Here is a 21,558-nt window from a genome sequence, read left to right as displayed (position 1 = left end):
CTGTTACCTTGCTTATATGAATCGTCAAAGATTTGAAGTAAGTGTTTGTAGTTTGAAGGCTGAAAACCTGGCTTTGTCATAAGGAACATTATTTTCTTTTACTATTTTGGAGCCTTTTTGGAACTGATGGATCACACTTAGTTGCTACTGTGTAATCCACTGGAATAAAGACGTGCTTTCAGAATTTAAATGCCATTGAAGGCACCCTGGAACAATTTTTGTTATTTCTTATTAGGAGCAATAAATCCTATTATCTCTTTAATCATTAGATTAATCATTCCCAGTATATTATCAATTCCTAAATTAATTAATTCCTTTTGAATGCTGAAAGCAAAAATTGTATGCAGTATTGGTGGACTAACACTGCTGTGGTTTGGAAGATCTCTCCCTTTACTGCTCTACAATTTGTCCACCAAGTAAACTGGTAAAGGATTCACTTGTTAGTGCACTTTTTGACCCTATTATCATGATTGCTGAAAGCCTTTTTCAAAATCCAAATTTTGGATTCCCTGTTTGAGTTTGGAAGCATTTGGATGGCAAATGATAGGGTCTCAGGCTAGTCTCTTCCTGGTAATATTTAAAGACCTGCACTGTATGCAATATAACTCTACCAGCTCTTACTGAATTATTTTAATTTGTGTTTGTTGGAGAAAGTTATACTTGTTGAGAAAATTTGTGAAATAAACTTCAAAAGCATTTATTAAATGTGTTGGGTATCAATTTATGAAAGTTTAGGAATAAGTTACAACTTTCAGGTAAAATATAAAAATGTTTTATATTAACTATTGCAGTCATAAAATGAAAGTTCCCGTATTCTTATTACAATATGATTAAGCTTTAAATATTAAGTAACTACCTTCATATTGCTTAAATAATGCTTGAAGCAAAGGCAATACATCTTACCTATTTGACAAAACAATGACTTCCCCATTGTTATGGGGAGAGGTTATTAGATGACAAATTAAAATGAGGTTCACGTTTTGTTAAGGCATTAAGAGTAATGCTCATTATTGTTTCAATCTTGTCCTCTATCATCATTTCAGCAGATTGACTTTGCAAAGCAACAGATACAGGCCAGAGAGCATGAGAAGTTGGAGCAGGAGCAGACCATTCATCCACTTGACCCTGTTATGCTATTCAGTGAGGTCATGATTGATGTGTGTGGATATAACTCCATTCTTGCTTGCTCCCCTTGATGTTCAAAGATCTGTTCACTGGCCCAGCTTCCACTGCTTTCCATGGAAGAGAATTCCAGAAACTAAAAATGGTTATAATGTCGTCTTAACATTATCTTACCACCTCCTTTAGGATCTTTTATGTTTCAAAACAGCATTCTGCTGAATTCCATGAGTAAAGGCTGAACTGTTCTTCATTCTCGGAATCATCTGAGCGAACCTTCTATGTACTTCTTCCAGTGCAAGCATGTCCATCAAGGTGAACAAAACTTTGCACAGCTCTGTACCTGTATTCAAAAGAGCTAGTCTTCAGAGCTTGTTTCAGCATCAAAGAATAACTTTCCCACTAACTTTACATTATCATACAGTGCAGCTAGCCCATATTCTTTTGAGGTTGAGGCCTAAAATATTCAAGCTGTAACTGTGAGAATATAATGTAACTTTGTTTTCTCTCTGACATGCTTATATGGACAAATTTATGCTGCTGTGGTAACAGTCTGGCTTTTGAGATTTGAAAAACTAATTTCAATGTAAATGTTACAACTGAGATGTAGGTCATGAGAAATTACCGGAGACCACCACTGGATTGATTAGAAAATATAATTTGAGTACAGACCCGTTTCTTTGAAAAACTTCGGAGTGCGCCATGTTCTTTTTGCAAATTATCTATCTTTCAATAATGAATTTCTTAAGTAATTATTTCATGCACTTTCATTAAAAATTGACACCAGCCCATACTTGTAATAACGTTTTGGGCTAAAGTTTCTGCATTCTTTGCACTTTAAAGGTGCTTTTGTTTGGGGTCATGGCAAAGTTGTTGCAGTCTCATTTAATACCCCTTTCGACTTGTCCTCCGAGTGGATAGGAAACTGGCAGGTAAAATTTCGTACAGGCAAGTGTAAAAGGAAACATTTTGATAAGAATATGGAAAATAATACATGCAATTCTAAAGATGGTGCTGGAGCAGAGGAACCTTTTGGTACATGTGCACAAATCATTTAAAGAGCCAGGTCAGGTTGAAACCACCATCTAATAAAGCATAACTTGTTACTGAGGTCTGTTGTGTGCAGCAATAGTGTCTCTACCTCTGAGCCATGAGTTCTGATTTCTCAAGTCACACCTTCTCCAGTAGTGTGCCATAACATCTGAACAGGTTAACTAAAAAGTATTTCCACCATCCTAGGCCTTATACCATAGAATAGAAAACCCAAGGAAGTTATGAAAAGCCTGTATAAAATTCTGAATTGACTCCAGCTGGAGTATTATGTCCTTTTCCAGGCACCACACTTTAAGAAGGATATGAACGGATTAGAGAGGGTGCAGAAAAGAAACTTCAAAAGCATTTAACAAATGTGTTGAGTATAATGTTATAAAAGTTTAGGAATAAATTAGAGCTTTCAAGTAAAATATGAAAATGTTATATATAAATGTTCTAAGCATTGAAGAACTTCAGTCATCTATATAAATTGGAGGAGCTGGAACTTGCTGAAGAAGATTGAGAGGAGATATGAAAAAATGTTCACAATGCATGAGGGGATAGAATAGATAGGGAAAACTGTTGTCATGTGTGAAAGGATTGAATACCAGAGGGCAGAGATTTAAGGTAATTGACAAAAGAAGCAACAGAAGTGTTGAAAACTTTTTTTCTCACTGTAGTGCATGGTAAGCTCTGCAGTTGCCTGAGTGTTGTGGAGGCAGGTTCAAACACTCCACTCAGTGAAATTGAATAATGATGGGAAAGTAAAATTTACAGAGCCTCTAGTGGAAAAGGGAAGAAATGACTCTAGGTGAACTGCTGTTGCACAGAGCCTGTGAGGACATGACAGGCCAAGTGGGTTCCTGTTCAATAACTCAGTAACTCCTGTGATTTTTATCACAAGAGCTATTCATTGTTATCAACCTATTACAATTAAGAATTCATTTTGATTAATCATGCATCATAAATAACAGACCGTTTCAGTTTAGAAGATACAGATTCTAGAAGATAAAACTATACAATATGATTGGAGCTGGTGGTACCAGCTCCACCTCCAGTGTGCAGCTGAGACCACCTGAGGAAAGGGTTTTGAGATAACAATATTAGATGTAAGACCAAGTTCATGGTTTCCAGAGCTGTGATGATTTCTGTCCTCCAACATAGCTTTGAGATATGACTGTCTATAAGAGATACCTCAAGGCATTGGAGCAATACCAGCAACGATGCCTGCGCAAGATCCTGCAAATCTGCTGGGAAGAAAGATGCACCAACACCAGTGTCCTTGACCAGGCCAATATTCCCAGCATCAAGGCACTGACCACCCTTGATTGGCTGTGATAGGCTGAGCAAATCTACTGCATAACCGATTTGAGACTTCCAAGCACATGCTCTACTCCCAGCTTCGAAATGGCAGTCAAGTCCCAGGTGGACAGAAGTGCTTCAGTGATACCCTCAAGGCCTCCTTGACAAAGTGTGACTTTCTCACAGACACCTAGGAATCTCTGGCCCAAGACAGTCTAGATTGCCATCAGGAAAATATGGAAGCCAGGCGGAAACAGTGCAAGGAGCACGCTGCGACAGCAACACCCCACCTACCCCTTCCTGTGAGTACCTGCCCCAGATGTAACAGCCTGCAGAGCTACATCGGTCTGCACAGCCACCTACGGCCTGCTGTCAGAGTGGAAGAGAGTCATCCTCCTCTGCAATGGACCGCTGCTGCTGTTGATGATGGTGAAGACTTAAAGATAGTAAGGTGCATTCACAATCCGAATTGGATGGAGAGGGCAATGCTGGACCAAGCTAAAGAGTAGCATCGTCTATAATGTTGACTCCTGAGTAGGTTTCAGGGTTCATCTAATGCAAATTCAGAGCAAATGTGCCCAAACTGATTTGAAATAGATCATTTAAATTGGAAGAATTTTAGTTGCAAAACAAAAATCAACCATAATTAAGTTTAGCAGATCATGACTTTGGATTATCCAGCTGGCTATGGGTTCTGAAAGAATCAGAAGTAGTGGTGGGGAGATCATAGTGACAAAGGGAAAAGCAGATGGAATCCAAAGAAGGCATCGTTGAGCAAGTATGTTTGGGTCAGGCCAGAGGAGGTAACATTGATTTTGTTTTTGCCCCTGTAGTGTGGATGATTTTGGCCTAATAAGGTAACCAATGAGAGAAAACAGTGATGCTTTTGAATGTCAGTGGAAGACAATGGACCCCATCCTGTTGTTATGAAATTCAGATCATAAAATTGTTTGCCTTAATTTATGTAAAAGCTGACTCATTTGTTTTATTCTTGACCATGATTGACCTCTGTTCCTTTAAGATGTTTTGATTCACCTCAAATAATTTTTGAGCCCACTCTTCAACTAAAGGTGTGTTGAAGGTTTCAGTTTCAGCAGAGAACTAGTATTGGTAGCTAGATTTACCACAGCTATTGATGATTAGCATGGTCGTCTTTTTTTACCCCATGGACCATATTTGAACATCATTTTGGTATAGCTGCCTGTATCGTCATTACACCAAAAACTGCTTGATTGATGGATGAAAATGGTTATTGCAAATGTACATTGCCTTCAGTATGATAAACATAATACTGTCAGGGGTTAGACTGCACTGTACAGTATACTGCTTTGTCCTTAATGTCGCTTGGAGTGAATCAAATTAGCTGTCATAGATGTACATTTCTTGCTGGGCATGGATGAGAATGAGTTCAAACAGAGTATGTATTTGTTCTTTTGCCCGTCTCATTCTGGCAGCTATAGTCCTTGGAGTACAGTCCTGATTTTCTTAAGTCCATCATATGGTGGGTGTTAATACCTTCATCTGAAGGATGTTTTGTTTCTTGATTCTTGCCCAGGTTTCTCCCAAGTGGTACTTGTACCTGAAGAATTTATCAGTTGAGGAACAAGTATGGTGGTTATGCTTGGCATTGATTAGTTTTGTTTGTCATGTCACAACAAACTTCTTTGGGCCTAGAGTCATGTTTGAGGCGTTCAGTATGGATAGTTTAGATGTGTATCATGTATAGAATCTTGATAAAATTTCAGATGAATGAAGAGAGGATAAGAAAGTGTAAGAGACTGCATTGCGAAAGATATTCCAAACTCGGCAGGAAGTAGTCAGGAATCACTGATGGTGTTCTAAGTATGTTGGCATGGGTGCTGAGATCTGTTAAAAGTGGAGATGACAGCGTCCTTTTTGGTTTAAATTGTACAGAACATTTGGAGCTGGAGATGAAAAATTAATAAACAAATACATGAAATTAACAATTTCATGCAACTATTTAGTCTGTTTGAATAATTGACTCACTATTTTATGTTAACAAGACCTTAATGTAAGAGCAGTTGTTGTCACGGCACGCCTGTATTGCAGTAGCACCTGAGCTATGTATGACTGATGAAAAAGAACCAGAGAAATTTCTCCGGAAATGCCTGGACCACATTCCCCAGACTGAATGGAAGCGCCGCTTGACAAATGCTAATGTGCTTTTTTTTTCAAAATCAGCCATGCAAACATTCAGGCAAAAGTCGTGTAAAATCAACCAAGCTGGACTGGGCAGGGTGTTTACTGGACCATCTGTTTACTAAGCTCTTAGATATTCAATGTGGAAACGTTTGAGAGACACTCTGAATCTCTGTCTGAAGTGTGGCAGCATTGTATTAATACCTGGAAATACCCGCTCTCAGTCGTTTGACATAACAGCGTCTCTACCTTGGTCCTTCTAGGTGGAAGTGGTTGTGGGTTTGGAAGGTGCAACCACTGTGTTTATCTGGCGAGTCCAGTTGAGTTTTTAGGCAGTGATAACACCCAGGATGTTGATATTAGGGAATCAGTGATGGTAACATTACTGAATGTTAAAGGCTGGTGGTTAGATTGTCTCTTATTGGTGATAGTCATAGCCTTGCATTTGTGTGGTGCGAGTGTCACTTGCCACTTGTCAGCCTAGCCTGGATATTGCCCACATCTTGTTGCATTTGAATGTGGACTCTTTCAGCATCTGAGGAGTCACGAATGGTGCTGAACATTTTGCAATTGTGCAATCATTGGTGAACATCCGGATTTCTGACCTTATGATGAGAAAAGGTCATTGATGAAGCAGCTGAAGATGGTTGGGCCTGGGATGCTAGCCTGAAGAAACTCCTGCAGAGATGCCCTGGCGCTAAGATGGTTGACCTCCAGCAACCCTGACTGTCTTCCTATGTGTCAGGTATGACTCAAACCACCAGAGCGTTTGTCCCTGATTCCCATTGATTCCAGATTTGCTCGGGCTCCATGATGCCACGTTCAGTTCAACGCAGCCTTGATATCAAGGGCTGTCACTCTCACCTCATCTTTGGAATTCACTTCTTCTGTCCATGTTTGAACCAAGGCTGTAATGAGGCCAGGAGCTGAGTGGCCATGACGGAACCCAAACTGGGTGTCACTGAACAGGTTATTTCTGAGCAGGTGCTGCTTAATAGCACTGTTGATGATACTTTTCATCTCTTTACTGATGATCGACAGTAGACTGATGGGGCTGTAATTGGCTGGGTCCTGCTTTTTGTGTACAGGACATACTTAGGCAATTTTCCACATTGTTGGGTAGATACCAGTGTTACAAGAATGCTGAAAAGCTTGACTCAGGGAGCGGCACGTTCTGGAGCACAAGTCTTCAGTACTGTTGCTGGAATGTTGCCAGGGCCCATCGTCTTTGCAGTATCCTATGTCTCCACCCGTTTCTCGATATCATGTGGAATGAATCAATTGCTTGAAGCCTGGTGTCTATGATGCTGGGGACTACTGGAGGAGGCCGAGATGGATCATCCACTTGGCACTTCCGGCTGAAGATTGCCTTATCTTTTGCACTGATGTGCTGGGCTCTTCCATCATTGAAGATGGGGATATTTGCAGAGCCGCTACCTCCAATGAGCCATTTAATTGGCCACCACCATTCACAACTGGATGTGGCAGGACTGCAGAGTTTAGATTTGATGCATTGGTTATGGGATGACTTAACTCAGCCTATCATTTGTTGCATTTGCTGTTTGGCTTGGAAGTAGTCCTGTTTGGTGGGTACACCAGGTTGATACCTCATCTTTGATAAGGTTCCACGTGGTAGGGTATTGGTGAAAATATGGAGGCATGGGATTGAGGGTGATTTAGCAGCTTGGATTAGAAACTGGCTTTCTGTAAGAAGGCAATGAGTGGTGGTTGATGGAAAATATTCAGCCTGGAATCCAGTCACTAGTGGTGTGCCTCCGGGATCTGTTTTGGGACCACTGCTGTTTGTCATTTTTATAAATGACTTACACACAGGCACAGGTGGATGGGTTAGTAAGTTTGCAGATGACACGAAAGTCAGTGGAATGGTGGACAGTGTGGAAGAATGTTGCGGGTTGCAGGGAGACTTGGGTAAACTACAGAACTAAGCTGAAAGGTGGCAAATGGAGTTCAATGCGGATAAATATGAGGTGATTCACTTTCGGAAGAATAATAGGAAGGCAGAATACTGGGTCAGTGGAAAGATTCTTGGTAGTGTGGAAGTGCAGAGGGATCTTGGTGTCCATGTACATAGATCCCTGAAAGTTGCCACCCAGGTTGATAGCGCTGTTAAGAAGGCTTGTGGTGTGTTAGGTTGTATTGGTAGAGGGATTGAGTTCCAGAGCTGTGATGTCATGCTGCAACTGTACAAAATGCTAGTGCCGTCTCACTTGGAATATTGCATGCAGCTCTGGTCGCCCCATTACAGGAAGGATGTGGAAGCATTGGAAAAGGTGCAGAGGAGATTTACCCGGATGTTGCCTGGTCTGGAGTGAGGGCCTGATGAAGAAAAGCTGAGGGACTTGGGTCAGTTCTCATTGGAGAGAAGAAGGCTAAGAGGGGATTTAATAGAGACATACAAGATGATCAGAGGATTAGATAGGGTGGACAGTGAGAGCCTTTTTCCGAGGATGATGATGTCACCTTGTGCCTGGGGACATAGCTACATATTGAGGGGTGATAGATTTTAGACAGATGTCAGAGGCAGGTTCTTTACTCAGAGAGTGGTAAGGGTGTGGAACATCCTGCATGCCAATGTAGTTAACTCAGCCACATGAGGGACATTTAAACAGTCCTTGGATAAGCATCTGGATGATGATAGCATTGTGTAGGGGGGTGGGCTTAGATTAGTTCAAAGGTCGGCGCAACATCGAGGACCAAAGGGCCTGTTCTGCGCTGTAGTGTTCTATGTTCAGGTATGCCTGGTGCTGCTCCTGGCATGCCCTCCTGCACGCTCCATTGAACAGGGTTGATCCCCTGGCTTGGTGGTAATGGTTGAGTGAGGAATATGCCGGGCCATGAGGTTACAGATTGTGCTGGAGTACAGTTCTGTGCTGTTTCTGGCCCACAGCATCTCATGGATGCCCAGCCTTGAGTCGCTAAATCTGTGCGAAGTCTGCCCCATTTCACACAGTGATAGTGCCACACTGCACAGTGGAAGTTATTCTCACTGTGAAGGTGGAGTTTGGTCTCCACGTGGACTGCGCAGTGGTCACTCTTGCCAATACTGTCATGGACAGATGCACCTGCAGCTGGCAGATTAGTAAGGATGAGGTCAAGTATGTTTTTCCCTCTCGTTGGTTCCCTTGCCACCTGCCGCAGACCCAGTCTAGCAGCTGTCCTTTAGAGCTCGATCAGTAGTTCTGCTGCTGAGCCATTTTTTGTGGTGGACGTTGAAATCCCCTACCAAGAGTATATTTTGTGCCGTTGCCATCCTCCGTACTTCCAATGTGTTGCTCAACATTGAGGAGTACTGATTCCTCAGCTGAGGGAGGATGGTATGTTGTAATCAACAGGAGGTTTCCTTGCCCATGTTTAACCTGAAGCCATGAGATTTCATGGGGTGCGGAGTTGAAGTTGAGGACTCCTAGAGCATCGTCCTCCCAACTGTATCCCACTGTGCCGCTGCCTCTTCTAGGCCTGCCAGCCAGTGGGATAGCACATATCCAGGGATGGTGGTGTGTGGGACATTGTAAGGTGTGATTCTGAGAGTATGACTGTGTCAGGCCATTGTTTAACTAGTTTGTGAGACATTTCTCCCAATGTTGGCACTAACCCCCAGACGTTAGTGCTTTGCAGGGTTGACAGGGCTGTTTCTGCCATTGTCTTTTCCGGTGCCTGGCTCGATACCAGGTGATCGGTCTGGTTGTATTTCTTTGAGACATTGTAGCTTTCGGTACAGCTGAGTGGCTGGCTGGGCCATTTCAGAGAGCAGTTGAGTCAACCACATTGCTGTAAATCTGGAGTCACATATAGACCAGAGCAGGTGAGGGATGGCAGATTTCCTTCCCTGAAGGACATTTGTGAACCAGGTGGGTTTTTCCGACAATCGGCAGTGATTTCATGGTGATCAGTAGATTCTTAATTCCAGACTTTTTAAGAAATAAAAACTGCCGTGGTGGAATTTGAATCAGAGTCCCTAGAACATCAGCTGTGTTTCTGGATTAATCGTCTAGCGATAATACCACTAGGCCATTGCCTGCTCCCTGATAATGGCTGATGTGTTTCTCAGCCCCATTCTCCTGCATTCTTTCCGTAAACCTGTATCCCCTTACTAATCAGAACCTTTCAGTTTCTGCCTTGAGGATACTCAAGGATATTGCCTTCTGCAGCAATGAATTCCACAGATTCTAGTTGGAAAAATTCCTCGTCATCGCAGCTCTGAAGAGTTGTCCCTTCACTCTAAGCATGTGCCCTCAGTTCCCAATCTCTCCTAATGAAAACTTCTTCTCCCTGTCACTCTATCCAGGCCCCACAGTAATCTGTAAGTTTCCATGAGAAACGTGCTCACCTTTCTAAACTCTATTGAGACCAGATCCAGTGTCCTCAACTTTTCCTTGTATGACACAGCTTTCATTCCCAAGGTCATTCTTTTGAGCCTCATCTGGTCCCCTTCTAAGGCCAGCACATCCCTGCTTCGATACAGGGCCCAAAACTGCTCTCAATAATCCTAATTGTGGCCTCATTCATCCTCAGCAGTGTATTTCTGCCTTTGTCTTCTAGCCATCTCAAAGTTAATGCTATCAGTTACATTTGCCTTCCCATCTGCCAGCTGAACCTGCATTTATCCTCGAGCGTCTCTCTCAGATTTCTGAAGCCTTTCCCCATTTGGAACGTTCCGTATACCTCGTCTTCCTGCCAGAGTGCATAAACCTCACGTTTTCCCATATTGTATTCCATCTGCTACTTCTTTGCTCACTCTCATGGAATCATCGTCTATGAAGATGAACACTGCTTCACTCATCTCTGGCTGCCATCCTGACAAAGACCCTTTTTACCTGCAATCTCCAACTTCTGCCGGACAGCAAATCCATGCCAGTAGCTTGTCCCTAACTCCATGGACTCTTACCTAATTCATCTGCCCCCTTATCAAAGGCTGTTTTGAATTCCAAAGAAGTCTCGTCTGCTGACTGACCTTTGTTTAATTTGCACATCGAATTCTAACAGGTTTGTCAGGCATGACCTCCCATTGATGAAGCCATCCTGACTCCACCCAATTTTACAATGCACTTCTAAGTACTTAGAACCTATTATCAATGATGAGACTGCTAAAATCTTGCCAACAACGAAGGTCAGGTGAACTGGCCTATACTTGCCCATCTTCTGCCTCACTCCTTCTTAAACAGGGGTGTTACATTCGCCATTTCACTTCTCTGGGCCCTCCCTGACTCCAGTGATTCCTAAAAGGTTGCCAGCTTGACTATCATTCAAGACTCTGGGTCAAGTCCATCTGAGCTGGATGATATATCCATCTTCAGACCTTTCAGTTTCCCCGGCACCTTCTCCTTGGTGATGGTCATTACGCTCATGTCTACCCCTGCTTTCTGGAAGATGTGGTATGCAACTAGTGTCAACTGATACAAAGTACCTGTTCACTTACTCTGCCATTTCTTTGTTCCCTGTTTTCACGATACCAGCTTTACCAGTCTCATTTTCCCACAGTCCAATACCTACTCTTGCCTTTCTTCCATTCTTTATATATCTGAAATAACTCTTGAAATCTTCTATGTTTCTGGTTGGCTTACAATTTTATTTCATCATCTCCCCCTTGTTGCTTTTTTAGTTATCTGCTGGTTTTTCAAGGCTTGCCAATCCTGTCTTGCCACTAATTTTCCATGTTGTATGCTCTTTCCTTTGCTTTTATGCAGTCCCTGACTTCCTTGTCAGCCCTGATTGCCTTATCCTCCACTTCGAATGTTTTTTCTTCCTTGAGATAAATTTCTGCCAACCCCGTAAACTCCTGGCATTGCTGCTGCACTGTTAGGGATCATTTGTTCAATAGCAGTTAACACGACTCTGAAATCTAGCCAGAGGTAGAAATGAAAGCAGAAAATGGTTGTAATGTGATATTTTTTGGCCTTTTAATACAGAAAAGTGTTCGTAGTGGTGCACAACTGAATTGATCTTGTTTGAATCATCTTTCAAGAGTTTAAAAAGTTGGAATTGCACTTAATGGGAGTCTAACTTTGTAACACTGATAGTGGAACCTGCTCCCCTTCCGACCAGTTGGATGGGTGTGTATTCATCTTGTATGTGATTGGAGTGCCCATTGGAGTAAGATTTTCACTACTGCTTCAGTGAATTGACTTCTGCTTCTGGAAAGCTCTTTATTAGAAACATTCTTGCATGCCAGGTCCACTTCATGTTAATCATAAAGTTGTATTCTCTCTATGTAATCCTTTTAAGGGCCATCAGTTTAGTGAGAAGAGAAAGATCTGTTGCATTGGTTTCAGGCTGCAGTTTCCTTAATACTTTGTAAAAGTTTCAAGTTGACAGAAACAAGCATGCTTTGATCCTTGTTGACTGTGTATCATATCACATCAGACAGAATTGCCTCATGATTTGTTGATGCCTTGTCTACTGCTTTAACACCAGTCTGAAGTAGTATTTTGACTAATAACTGTGACTGAGTTTTTCACACTGAAGTAGGTTAGTGTTCTGTGGTTCCTGCTGCTGAAAATTGAGCTGAAGTAACTAGCTTTGATCATAGAAATCTATTCCACTGACATAGCAGCTGGCACTTCAATTCAGAACATCTACAAGGTTCTGTAGTTTGTCAGTAGCAATGGGTTTGTATTTGATTTGTTTGCCATTTCACTATCCAGCACATCCAGTATTGTACCATAACGATCAAGGTAGGGAACCAACTCCAAAGGAGTGGACTGTGTAGACAAAAACTGGTGTGAGTTCTAAATAGCAGGTATAGTTTTGGATAAACAGGGCTGCCCTATCCTAGAATAAGGGGATCAAGTTAAAGCTCTGCATCATAGTGACTAATGGTAGAAAATCAAGCGGCAAAGCGTACAGTGTCTTTGACTTTATTAATAGGGAGTAGAGTGCAAGAAGAAGGAAGTGATGTTGAACTTGTAGAACATACTTGTTCGACCTCAGCTGGAATATTATGTAAACCTGTGGGTGCCACGTTATAGGAAAGATGTGAATGTATTTTGGTTTGATTTATTATTGTCATGTACTGAGATACAATGAAAAGTATTATTTTGCATGCTATCCAGACAAATCATGCCTTACGTAAGTACACCAGGGTAATAGAACAATGCAGGATATAGCTACAGAGAAGGCACAGAGAAAGATCATCTGTTACATATAAGGGATCCTTTCCGAAACTGATAAAAGTGGGGAAGAAGCTGGTCTTAAATCTGTTAGTAGAGAGTACATTATAGGTCTCTACTCATTTATAGAAAGTACAGAAGCGATTTGCTTGAATGATTCCAGGCATGAGAAGCTTCAACTACCTGAATAGTTTGAAGAAGTTGGGGCTACATTTTCAAACTATAAGATTTTCAAAAGAACTAGAGCCAAACAGGGGGAAATTATGTATTTAATTTACACAGCAAATGCTTGGGATCTGGAATACTTTGCCTGCATGTGTGGTGAAGAAAAATTCAATTGTCATTTTATGAAAAGGTTTGGAAAATTACATAAAGAGAAGACTAATAGAATTGCTTTTGAAGTTGGCATCGCTGTGATGGCCTGATTGTTTGCCACCTGCTGCAATAAGCATGTTGATCCAAATGGATATGTTCAAGTTCAAGGAGTGTAGAACAAAGGTGGGCCAAATAATTGTAGATCTAAGCAGCTCACTGAGTTCTGCTTTCCGAGATAAAGGCATATGTTTGCAAATCCTGTAATTTGTGGAAGATCTCTCGGTCATTCCTGACTATTGTGATAGACTCCTGATCTTTCTAATCCTAGGTTTTGCAACTCCTGACAATAACTGTTTTATTGTGCCTCCAAAGGCCTTACTAAACTTATGCATGCTAAAACCGGCTCTAGTTGTGCCGTTCCTCTCTGCCATTTGCTAGTTTCTTCACCTGTCCCTTGACTTGCTCTTCTAACTCTGGATCTTTACCCTGATTATATTGTCTTTGCTATCGGATTACTTTTTGTGGTCTCTCCTGATCATTACCATTCTTTCGGCCCAGCCTGTTTCTGGCATGCTATATAATAGATGGCTTGGTGTTGTCATATTTTGCATGTCACAAATAGGTGAGCAATATAAGCAATATTTATGAACATGAATAAAGAAAAACAGTTAAAATTTAACTCCTTTTACTGATGAGCAGTAACAAGAAACTGACTTCAAGCCACTACGTATACTTTTTTAAGTCCCAGTAAACAGAAGGTCCTCTATTCATGATGCAAAATTCGATGACCCTAGATGTGCGATAACTGCTCCAATGCCCAAGGTTACATAAAAGTACAAGACAGTTTTTAAAAAATGCATTTTACTTACAAAGGTTTTAAAGGTACACATGCAGCAAGTTGAATAAGCTTATTACCAAAGGTTTTCTAGAATTGATTGAAATAGCAGTTCTGCTTAACATTTCAAATGGCTGTTTTGTAACTAACTTCTGTATTGTGGGTAAGTAGTTTTTAATTGTCTGGCATTGACAGCAGTCTGCCATAATGATGGTTGACAAGTGGTGGATCAAGTTTGGTCAAGTTGACATTCTCTAACACAGAAGCTCTGGGCCTTGACAACATTCCAGCAACAGTACTGAAGACTTGTGCTTCAGAACTTGCCAGGCACCTGTTTAAGCTGTTTCAGTACAGCTATAACACTTGCATTTACCCGACTATATGACAAGTTGTTCAGGTATGTCCTATTCGATAAAAGCCTGACAAATTCAGTGCGGCTGATTACTGCCATAATAATGTACTTACAAACATCAGCAACATAATGGAGGTTGGTGTTGGACTTGTAGTAATTTCATTGCTCACTGATAGTTCTGCATTTCTACACAGATCCTAAGCGCATTTCAGACTTTGTCCAAATATGGGCCATCATACCACAATATGCATGGCATTACCATTAACCATTAATGCAGCTCACCACCATTTTTTCAAGGGCAGTTCGAGATGGGCAATAAATGCTGACTCAGCCAGTAAGTCCACATCCCACAAGTGAATATAAAAAAAAGAACAGATCAGGCTCGGCGACATTGCCTCTGAGTCAGTCCAGATTCTACATGGCATAAGTCAAGAATATGATGGGATGCGCTGCACTTGGCTGAATGAGTACATCTTCAACAACAGTCAAGATTGGCATCATTCAGGACAAAGCAACACTTTTGATTGGCATTGCATCCACCACCTTAAACATTCATTCCTATAGTGGATGCACAGTGGCTGTGTTGTGCCTGTTATGAGAAGCTAACAATTTGCTTCACCTTCACATCACTGTGGATGTAGGTGGAAAAGGTTTGGAACTATCGTCATTGAAGACAATTATGGATGGGAATCCAAATATTGACCATGCCAGCCATGTCCACATTCCTGAAAAGAACTGAAAAGATGGGCCCACATCTATTGATCTGCCTTCCACTGTGGAATTTGCCAGAGTTGAACCCGGACCAGTTTCAATTTGACCACATGTGTTTATTGCATTTTCTCTGTGTAAGTGCCCATGTTTCACTGAGGCGGTGTGAGGTAACTGATTGTAGAATGGCTACAACTGTTGCTTACCCACTGATGTACAGTTAGGAAAATGACTTAAAGTCCAGACTTGGTGTTACTAACTTAAAGTAAATTTGTTTAGCAGGTGTTATCTTTATTAGCAGTTGTCAGTCTGGTGCAGTTTATATTGTAAAGACTGCGGCCTGGTATAAGTTAATATGTTCCCTATAAAAATTGTATATGGTGTTTCAGAGGCACCTGTGGTTTAGTAAGCCTGTTCAGCTTATCTCACTATTATTTTGGAAAGAAAATCCTACTTTTTTTTAAAACCATACTTTGCCCATTATTTAAAAATTTGAGAATTTTCATCTCCACTGTATATCTGGAAGTGCAATTCTCAGGCCTGAGGCAAGGAGCTTTCTGTATTCTATTATTTCCACAAAAATGTGATCTTGTTACCTTGTCTGATCTTGAGTCTATTTCACAAAGCACCTCCAGTTTTCAATTTTCTTGTATCATTTGCCAATACAATCTTTCAGCGATGAATTCTGGTGCTGGGAAATAGCATTGTACCTCTCTCCTTCAGTGCTTCTAGCTTTTAGATGTACCATGTACCTTCCATGTACCTTCGCAATCAGAATCAGGTGCTCTGTTCAAAGTGCTGTCCTGTTGAATTGCTACATCTTCTAACTTTTTGTTTCAGCTATTTGCAGTAAACCTTTTATTATTTGGCACCTATTGGACCAGGAGTGTGCTGAATGAAGTATTTCCGATAATCAAGAGGTCCACATAATCCATGCACAAACACATACTTCATAGAAATTTAACACAGGGATCATACACACCATTGTCACACTTTTTATTTACAGCTTAAATCATGTAAATGCTAATGCAACTTTGCCTTAAATAAAACTTACCAGCAGAGTACTTTCTCACTTGCACCACCAACTGACTGCTCAGACATTGTGGTAGATTGCGTTATTTGAGGAGAAATTGACTTTAAATTGAATCACCTGTAGAAATTTAGTGTGGCTATTTTGATTGAACAACAGTTATATTTACATTGAGGTATATAAATTTTAAACTATAATGATTGGGCAGAATAGTGCAGTTAACTTTGTGGTATATAATTTTTGCTGGATTATGAAGAGTGCCATTCATAACCTGCCGGTTAAAACAAAGTTTACTGTATTTCTCTAGTTTTGATTTAGTGCAGATAGGTAAAGTACAGTCAATACAGACTGTAAAGCCATACATCATAAGAAATAGGAATGGGAGTAGGTCATTTGGCCCCTCAAGCCTGTTCCACCATTCACTAGGATCATGGCTGATCCAATATTCCTTTCTTCCTGTTTCTGGCCTTTTCCCTGTAACCCTCGCTTCCTGTACAGATCAAGAATCTATCTATCTCAGCTTTAAATAAGCACTCCTCTGCTCCCACCGTTCTCTTTGGTAAGGAGTTTCAAAGACACTCAACACTCTGTGAAGAATTTCCCATCTTAGTATTAAATTGCTGTCTCTTTATTTTAAGACTATGCACTGTAGTCCTAGACTGTCCTAAAAATGGAAGTATTCTCAGAATTTATTCAGTCCAGCCATTTAAGAATCCTGTATGTTTCAGTGGGCTAACCACTATTGTCCTACAAGACCCTAGGGCTGCTGTCTGTTAGAGGGAGATGGCTCATAAAAACCTGAGGGTCACCATGCATCAGGCAAGGGGAGAGATTGAGAAGGAGTGCCCTTCATGGTAACCTCAGCTGGTGAAAGAATTGAACCCATGTTTTTGGCAGCACTCTACGTGACAAACCAGCCATCAGGCCAACTGAGATAACTGACCCCCTACTTCAGTATAACATTTTTTGAAAATATTTTTTGGTTTCTGTGGTAGTTTTCCCTTGCTCTGTCTTGATTCCCTTGCTGAGAATGCTTTGGGCATTATTGATCATATTCTGGAATCACAACCAAATGGCCACTCTTTATGGAATGAGTAAGCGGGTTAATCAAGCCTGGGCCATTCCAGCAAAGTCCACTTCTACCTTTGACCTTAAGGTGTTACGAAAGGAGCCAGTCAATTGTCATTCATTAGCATCCACTACATCTTGTGTCACTTTATCCCTGTGCCCAGGTGTTCTGAGAACATTCCTTGTCTACCTTACTGTTGTAGCAACTTAGTTAAGCTAACCCTACGACTGGATTGAGTCTGAGGTGATAACAAAGTGTGAGGCTGGATGAACACAGCAGGCCAAGCAGCATTTCAGGAGCACAAAAGCTGACGTTTCGGGTCTAGGCCTGAAACGTCAGCTTTTGTGCTCCTGAGATGCTGCTTGGCCTGCTGTGTTCAACCAGCCTCACACTTTGTTATCTTGGATTCTCCAGCATCTGCAGTCCCCATTATCTCTGAGTCTGAGGTGATCTTGGTCTGTGTGACTGTAAAGTTACATTCTGAGTAAGCGGAAAACGGCAACAACTTGTCTTTACAAAACACTTCTTAAAATATGATTAACATCCTTGAATGCTTCGTGTTATTGTTATTAGTAAACCCTAAACTTTGCTATTAAGTGTTTAGAGAGTGATTTAAGGAAGAAAGGGTGTGAATTTTGATCGCATGATAGGGTATTTCTAAAGAAAAACGAATTATTGGAATTTTCTCTTTCATTTGCTGAGCATTTACAAACTGTTGAGCTAATTATCTTTGAAGCGTAGTAATGAATGTGAGCAAATGTAAATCGGTTTGAGCGCTAGAGATCTAAACAGCTTCTTCCTCCTTTAACAAACGAAATTGCTCAGTCAGTATTGCATTCCCTTAATGTTGTATTTGAAGTACTGTTTATGTGTGCTGTATGCTCAGTTCCTGGACTTGGACCTTGAAAGCATTACTTTTATTCCTGTACAAGTGTTATCAACTGAACCGATGTGTTATGATTAAACCAGCTGCTCAATAAGGTCAAAAACCCAATATTTTTGTCCTATCTTGAAATAGGATAATTGCCTGGGGTTGAGTAATTAGTTCTGCGAACGTAAACAAATGTGTCAACACTGTCATTTTTCTACCCTTAACCCTTCCCTAAAAGCTAATGCAAATTTCTTTAAATGCTTTCACTTTTCCAGTACATCATCCTGCTGCCCATTCTTCGTGTTTGAGACTGGTGACACCCGTTGATAGGGTTGTTATACAATGTTAACATCCCTGGTACTGTATGAAGGATGGCATCTCCTCAGTACTGCTGTACGGTGCCAACTTTGTCGTGGAGTTTAACCCCATGTAACCCCGTGCATTCAGTGATATCTGACAATGAACCAGACATTCCTGGAGGCTACATGTTTCAGATCTGGCTTTCTTAGGGTGGGTGGAACTCGCAATGCTACTCGGGTAAGTATTGAAAGAAACATTTTGTGGATGTTTAAACTGTCAGAAAGAAAGATAGACGTACGGAATTCCATCTACCAACTTGACTGCAGGAGTGGTCTAATATATGAGATTTCATGAAATGTTCCTAGTTTAAAAGATCTGCAGGACTCTGAGGACTGCATGTTTTAGTAACTTGCCTTAGCCCATCAATCTATAAAAAAATGTTAGAAGGGTAAGTTTGTAGTCCTAGGAGAATACTTTTAGGACTCTTCACATAGTTTTTTGAAGGTCTGAGAAGTCATCTTGTGTAACAAATTGTGATTTTCACTTATAGTTGCAGTACATTGCAAATTCTTTGCTGCCCAGGATTGTTTGTAGAAAGTGCAACAGGATGCTGTGGACTTGGGGCACTTTCCATAAGCCCTCAGGTTGCTTCTGCAATGTGTTCACTTGTGGGCCTCTGTCTAACTTGAGCCTTATCATTCCATTTTTTTTTAAAACATAAGCATTTGAAAAGCTGGGACATATTAGAATTTGCTGCATTAGCATACATAATCTAAGTTTTGTACGGGGTGGAAGTACTTCTCAAAGCTCCATTGTTGTCTACTATATATACCCAATTCTGTATTTCTTCATGTCTTCAATGTCCTGATCTAACTGACCTCCTGTTTAGTTACTACTTGAAGAAATAGCTTTTTTGTTTAAGCAGTCAAGCATAAATATATTGATCTGGCTTTAAAACCCTTTAAATGTGGAAGTTGCCTAAGATGTAAAAATCTAATGTTTGTCTTTTAACTTTCAGCTTTGCGTTATTCTTGGAAAATTGTGCTCCAGCAGTGAATTCATTGAACCTCGGCATTACCAGTCCACTTCTATTAGGCTCAGCAAATTTACAGCTCGCCCAGATAAAGGCCCAGCTGGCCCTTCAGCAGCTGAATTCGGTCGCCTCCACAACAGTATCCAACACTGCTCTTGCATCGTTGAACCAAGCTCTAGTGAAGATCAGCATGTTCAATGCCAGAGGGGCATTTGGCCAGAGTCAAGGCCCGCCAAACCAGTTTGGGCAGAGTCAAGGCCCGCCAAACCAGTTTGGGCAGAGTCAAGGCCCGCCAAACCAGTTTGGGCAGAGTCAGGGCCCGCCAAACCAGTTTGGGCAGAGTCAGGGCCCACCAAACCAGTTTGGGCAAAGTCATGGCCCACCAAACCAGTTTGGGCAGAGTCATGGCCCGCTTAACCAGTTTGGGCAAAACCAGGGCCCGCTTAACCAGTTTGGGCAGAACCAGGGCCCACCAAACCAGTTTGGCCAGAATCAAGGACCACCAAATCAGTTTGGCCAGAATCAAGGACCATCTAGCCAGTTTGGTATGAATACCCCAGGACCATACATGGGGGGAGGAGGAGGAGGAGGAGGAGGAGGAAGAGGAATGGGAATGGGACCTCAAGGATCATCACAAGGCAGCTTTGGAATGAATATGGGAATGATGAATCAACCTGGAAATAATGTAGGCTTAGGTCAGTGGTCCTCCTATCAGAGTGCTTCATCTGGAGGTTTTCGATCTGGGTATGGGAGCACTGGAACACCTGCGTCTCAAAGTGGAGACCAGAGATCTGCTGTTCAACGGTTTCATGACACAATGAAAGCTTCAAATATATTAGCAAACTTTGGCCTGTCAAATGAAGATCTGGAAGAGCTAAGTCGTTACCCAGATGAGAAGCTTACACCAGAAAATATGCCCTACATTTTAAGAGAAATAAGAATGCGGAAAATGAACAAGCAGCAACCATCCAGTAGTTACGATCAACCATACAAGCTACAAGATAAAGACTACAGGAGAGAAGTACAGAGCAGTGTCGTAGATTATGGGCATGGCCAACAGTATGATTACCGAGATAGGCCCATGGAGAGCCAGAGCATGCATTACAGTCGTGAGGCACTAAGAGAAGGAAACTGGAATGAAGATTATAAATGTCCCCCCCAGAATTATCCAATGGAACCGTCGCGAGATGACAGTACTCATGGAATCAAGCGAACAGTTCTAGTGGTGAAGAAGGGATTACCAAAACCGAAGTTGATGAATGATTACTATGGTGTCCCTGCACTGAGGTTCCCCCACGTGTGCAGTTTGTGTAACATAGAATGTAGACAAATGAGGGTGAGTGTTTGTTAAACTAGTTCGCCTTTTCTGATAATTTGCTTCCTTAACAAGCATATTTGTGAGTCACAACCTTCTGTGGTGTGCCTGATAAAATCACCATTGGCTGAATAGCAGCTCAGTGGTAAAGCATTTGTCTTTGTTAATTTGGCAAGTATATATTTAATTAAAGGTCTTGGCACACAGACAAGAGCATAAAGGTATAATACTGTGAAGAGGAATTCTACTAGGCATTAATGTGAATCTATTATTTAATACTTAATCACTCCCTTTTTCTTAACCAAAAAAGTGTAAAAATAATTGTAACAAATTTTTCAGCCAGTTATGTTGGAGTCCTCCTAATTCTACCACCAGTTGAATTTAGTGTCTCACGGTCATGTTGATGTCATGCTTAGGTGTTCAGTCTTCTGTGCTGGGCACTAATTTGCAGATTTCAGTGAAGGGGTAAAAATCTATCCAAACCCTCATTACAGGTTCTTGATAGAATTACTGCAGATAGGTTGTGGTGAAATCACATGTGGAATGTCCTTTGGAGAATCTTTTAAAATATGATGGTAGAGTTTATAGACCCTTTCCAACCATAAATCTCATTAATAGTTAGAAAAAGAGAGAGTCATTTTCTAGAAGTAAATTCTTTGATTTCATCTAAAATTGTATCCCTACCAAGAGATGAGTTTTATCAGACCTGCTGATTTGAGCTAAGGAGGAGAAAGTTTGTGCTACCATCAGTGTGGGTTACTGAATTATATTACAGTAGAAGCAGGATACTTGTCACGAAGGTTTTAATACGGCGCACTGGCAGCAGATTGAAGTGCTCAAAGTATATGGCCTGTATAAGGTATGCTGTTCTTCATAAGAACTCTGTAATCTTCATTCTGTTGACTACCAGGTACAGCAGAATTTCTGCATCTCCACACTTCATTGATCTGTGCTTGGTGCTGACTTTCGGAAAGAAAATAATTTTAACTA

The 21,558-nt window shown here is 41.3% G+C and overlaps 1 protein-coding gene across 4 annotated transcripts in view; it reads left to right on the top strand.

Annotated features, from left to right (window-relative positions):
- znf638 (zinc finger protein 638) overlaps nucleotides 1-21,558 on the top strand; it is a 203,750-nt gene that overhangs the window by 73,802 nt on the left and 108,390 nt on the right. For all 4 annotated transcript variants that reach the window (XM_059650726.1, XM_059650723.1, XM_059650722.1 and 1 more), the window contains exon 2: nucleotides 19,239-20,589. In XM_059650726.1, the coding sequence (XP_059506709.1) occupies nucleotides 19,239-20,589 (1,351 nt within the window). The remainder of the gene's footprint in view (nucleotides 1-19,238; nucleotides 20,590-21,558) is intronic.

Source organism: Stegostoma tigrinum, chromosome 1, assembly GCF_030684315.1.
Source record: "Stegostoma tigrinum isolate sSteTig4 chromosome 1, sSteTig4.hap1, whole genome shotgun sequence".
NCBI lineage: Eukaryota > Metazoa > Chordata > Chondrichthyes > Orectolobiformes > Stegostomatidae > Stegostoma > Stegostoma tigrinum.
This window is presented reverse-complemented; position numbering and strand designations above follow the sequence as displayed.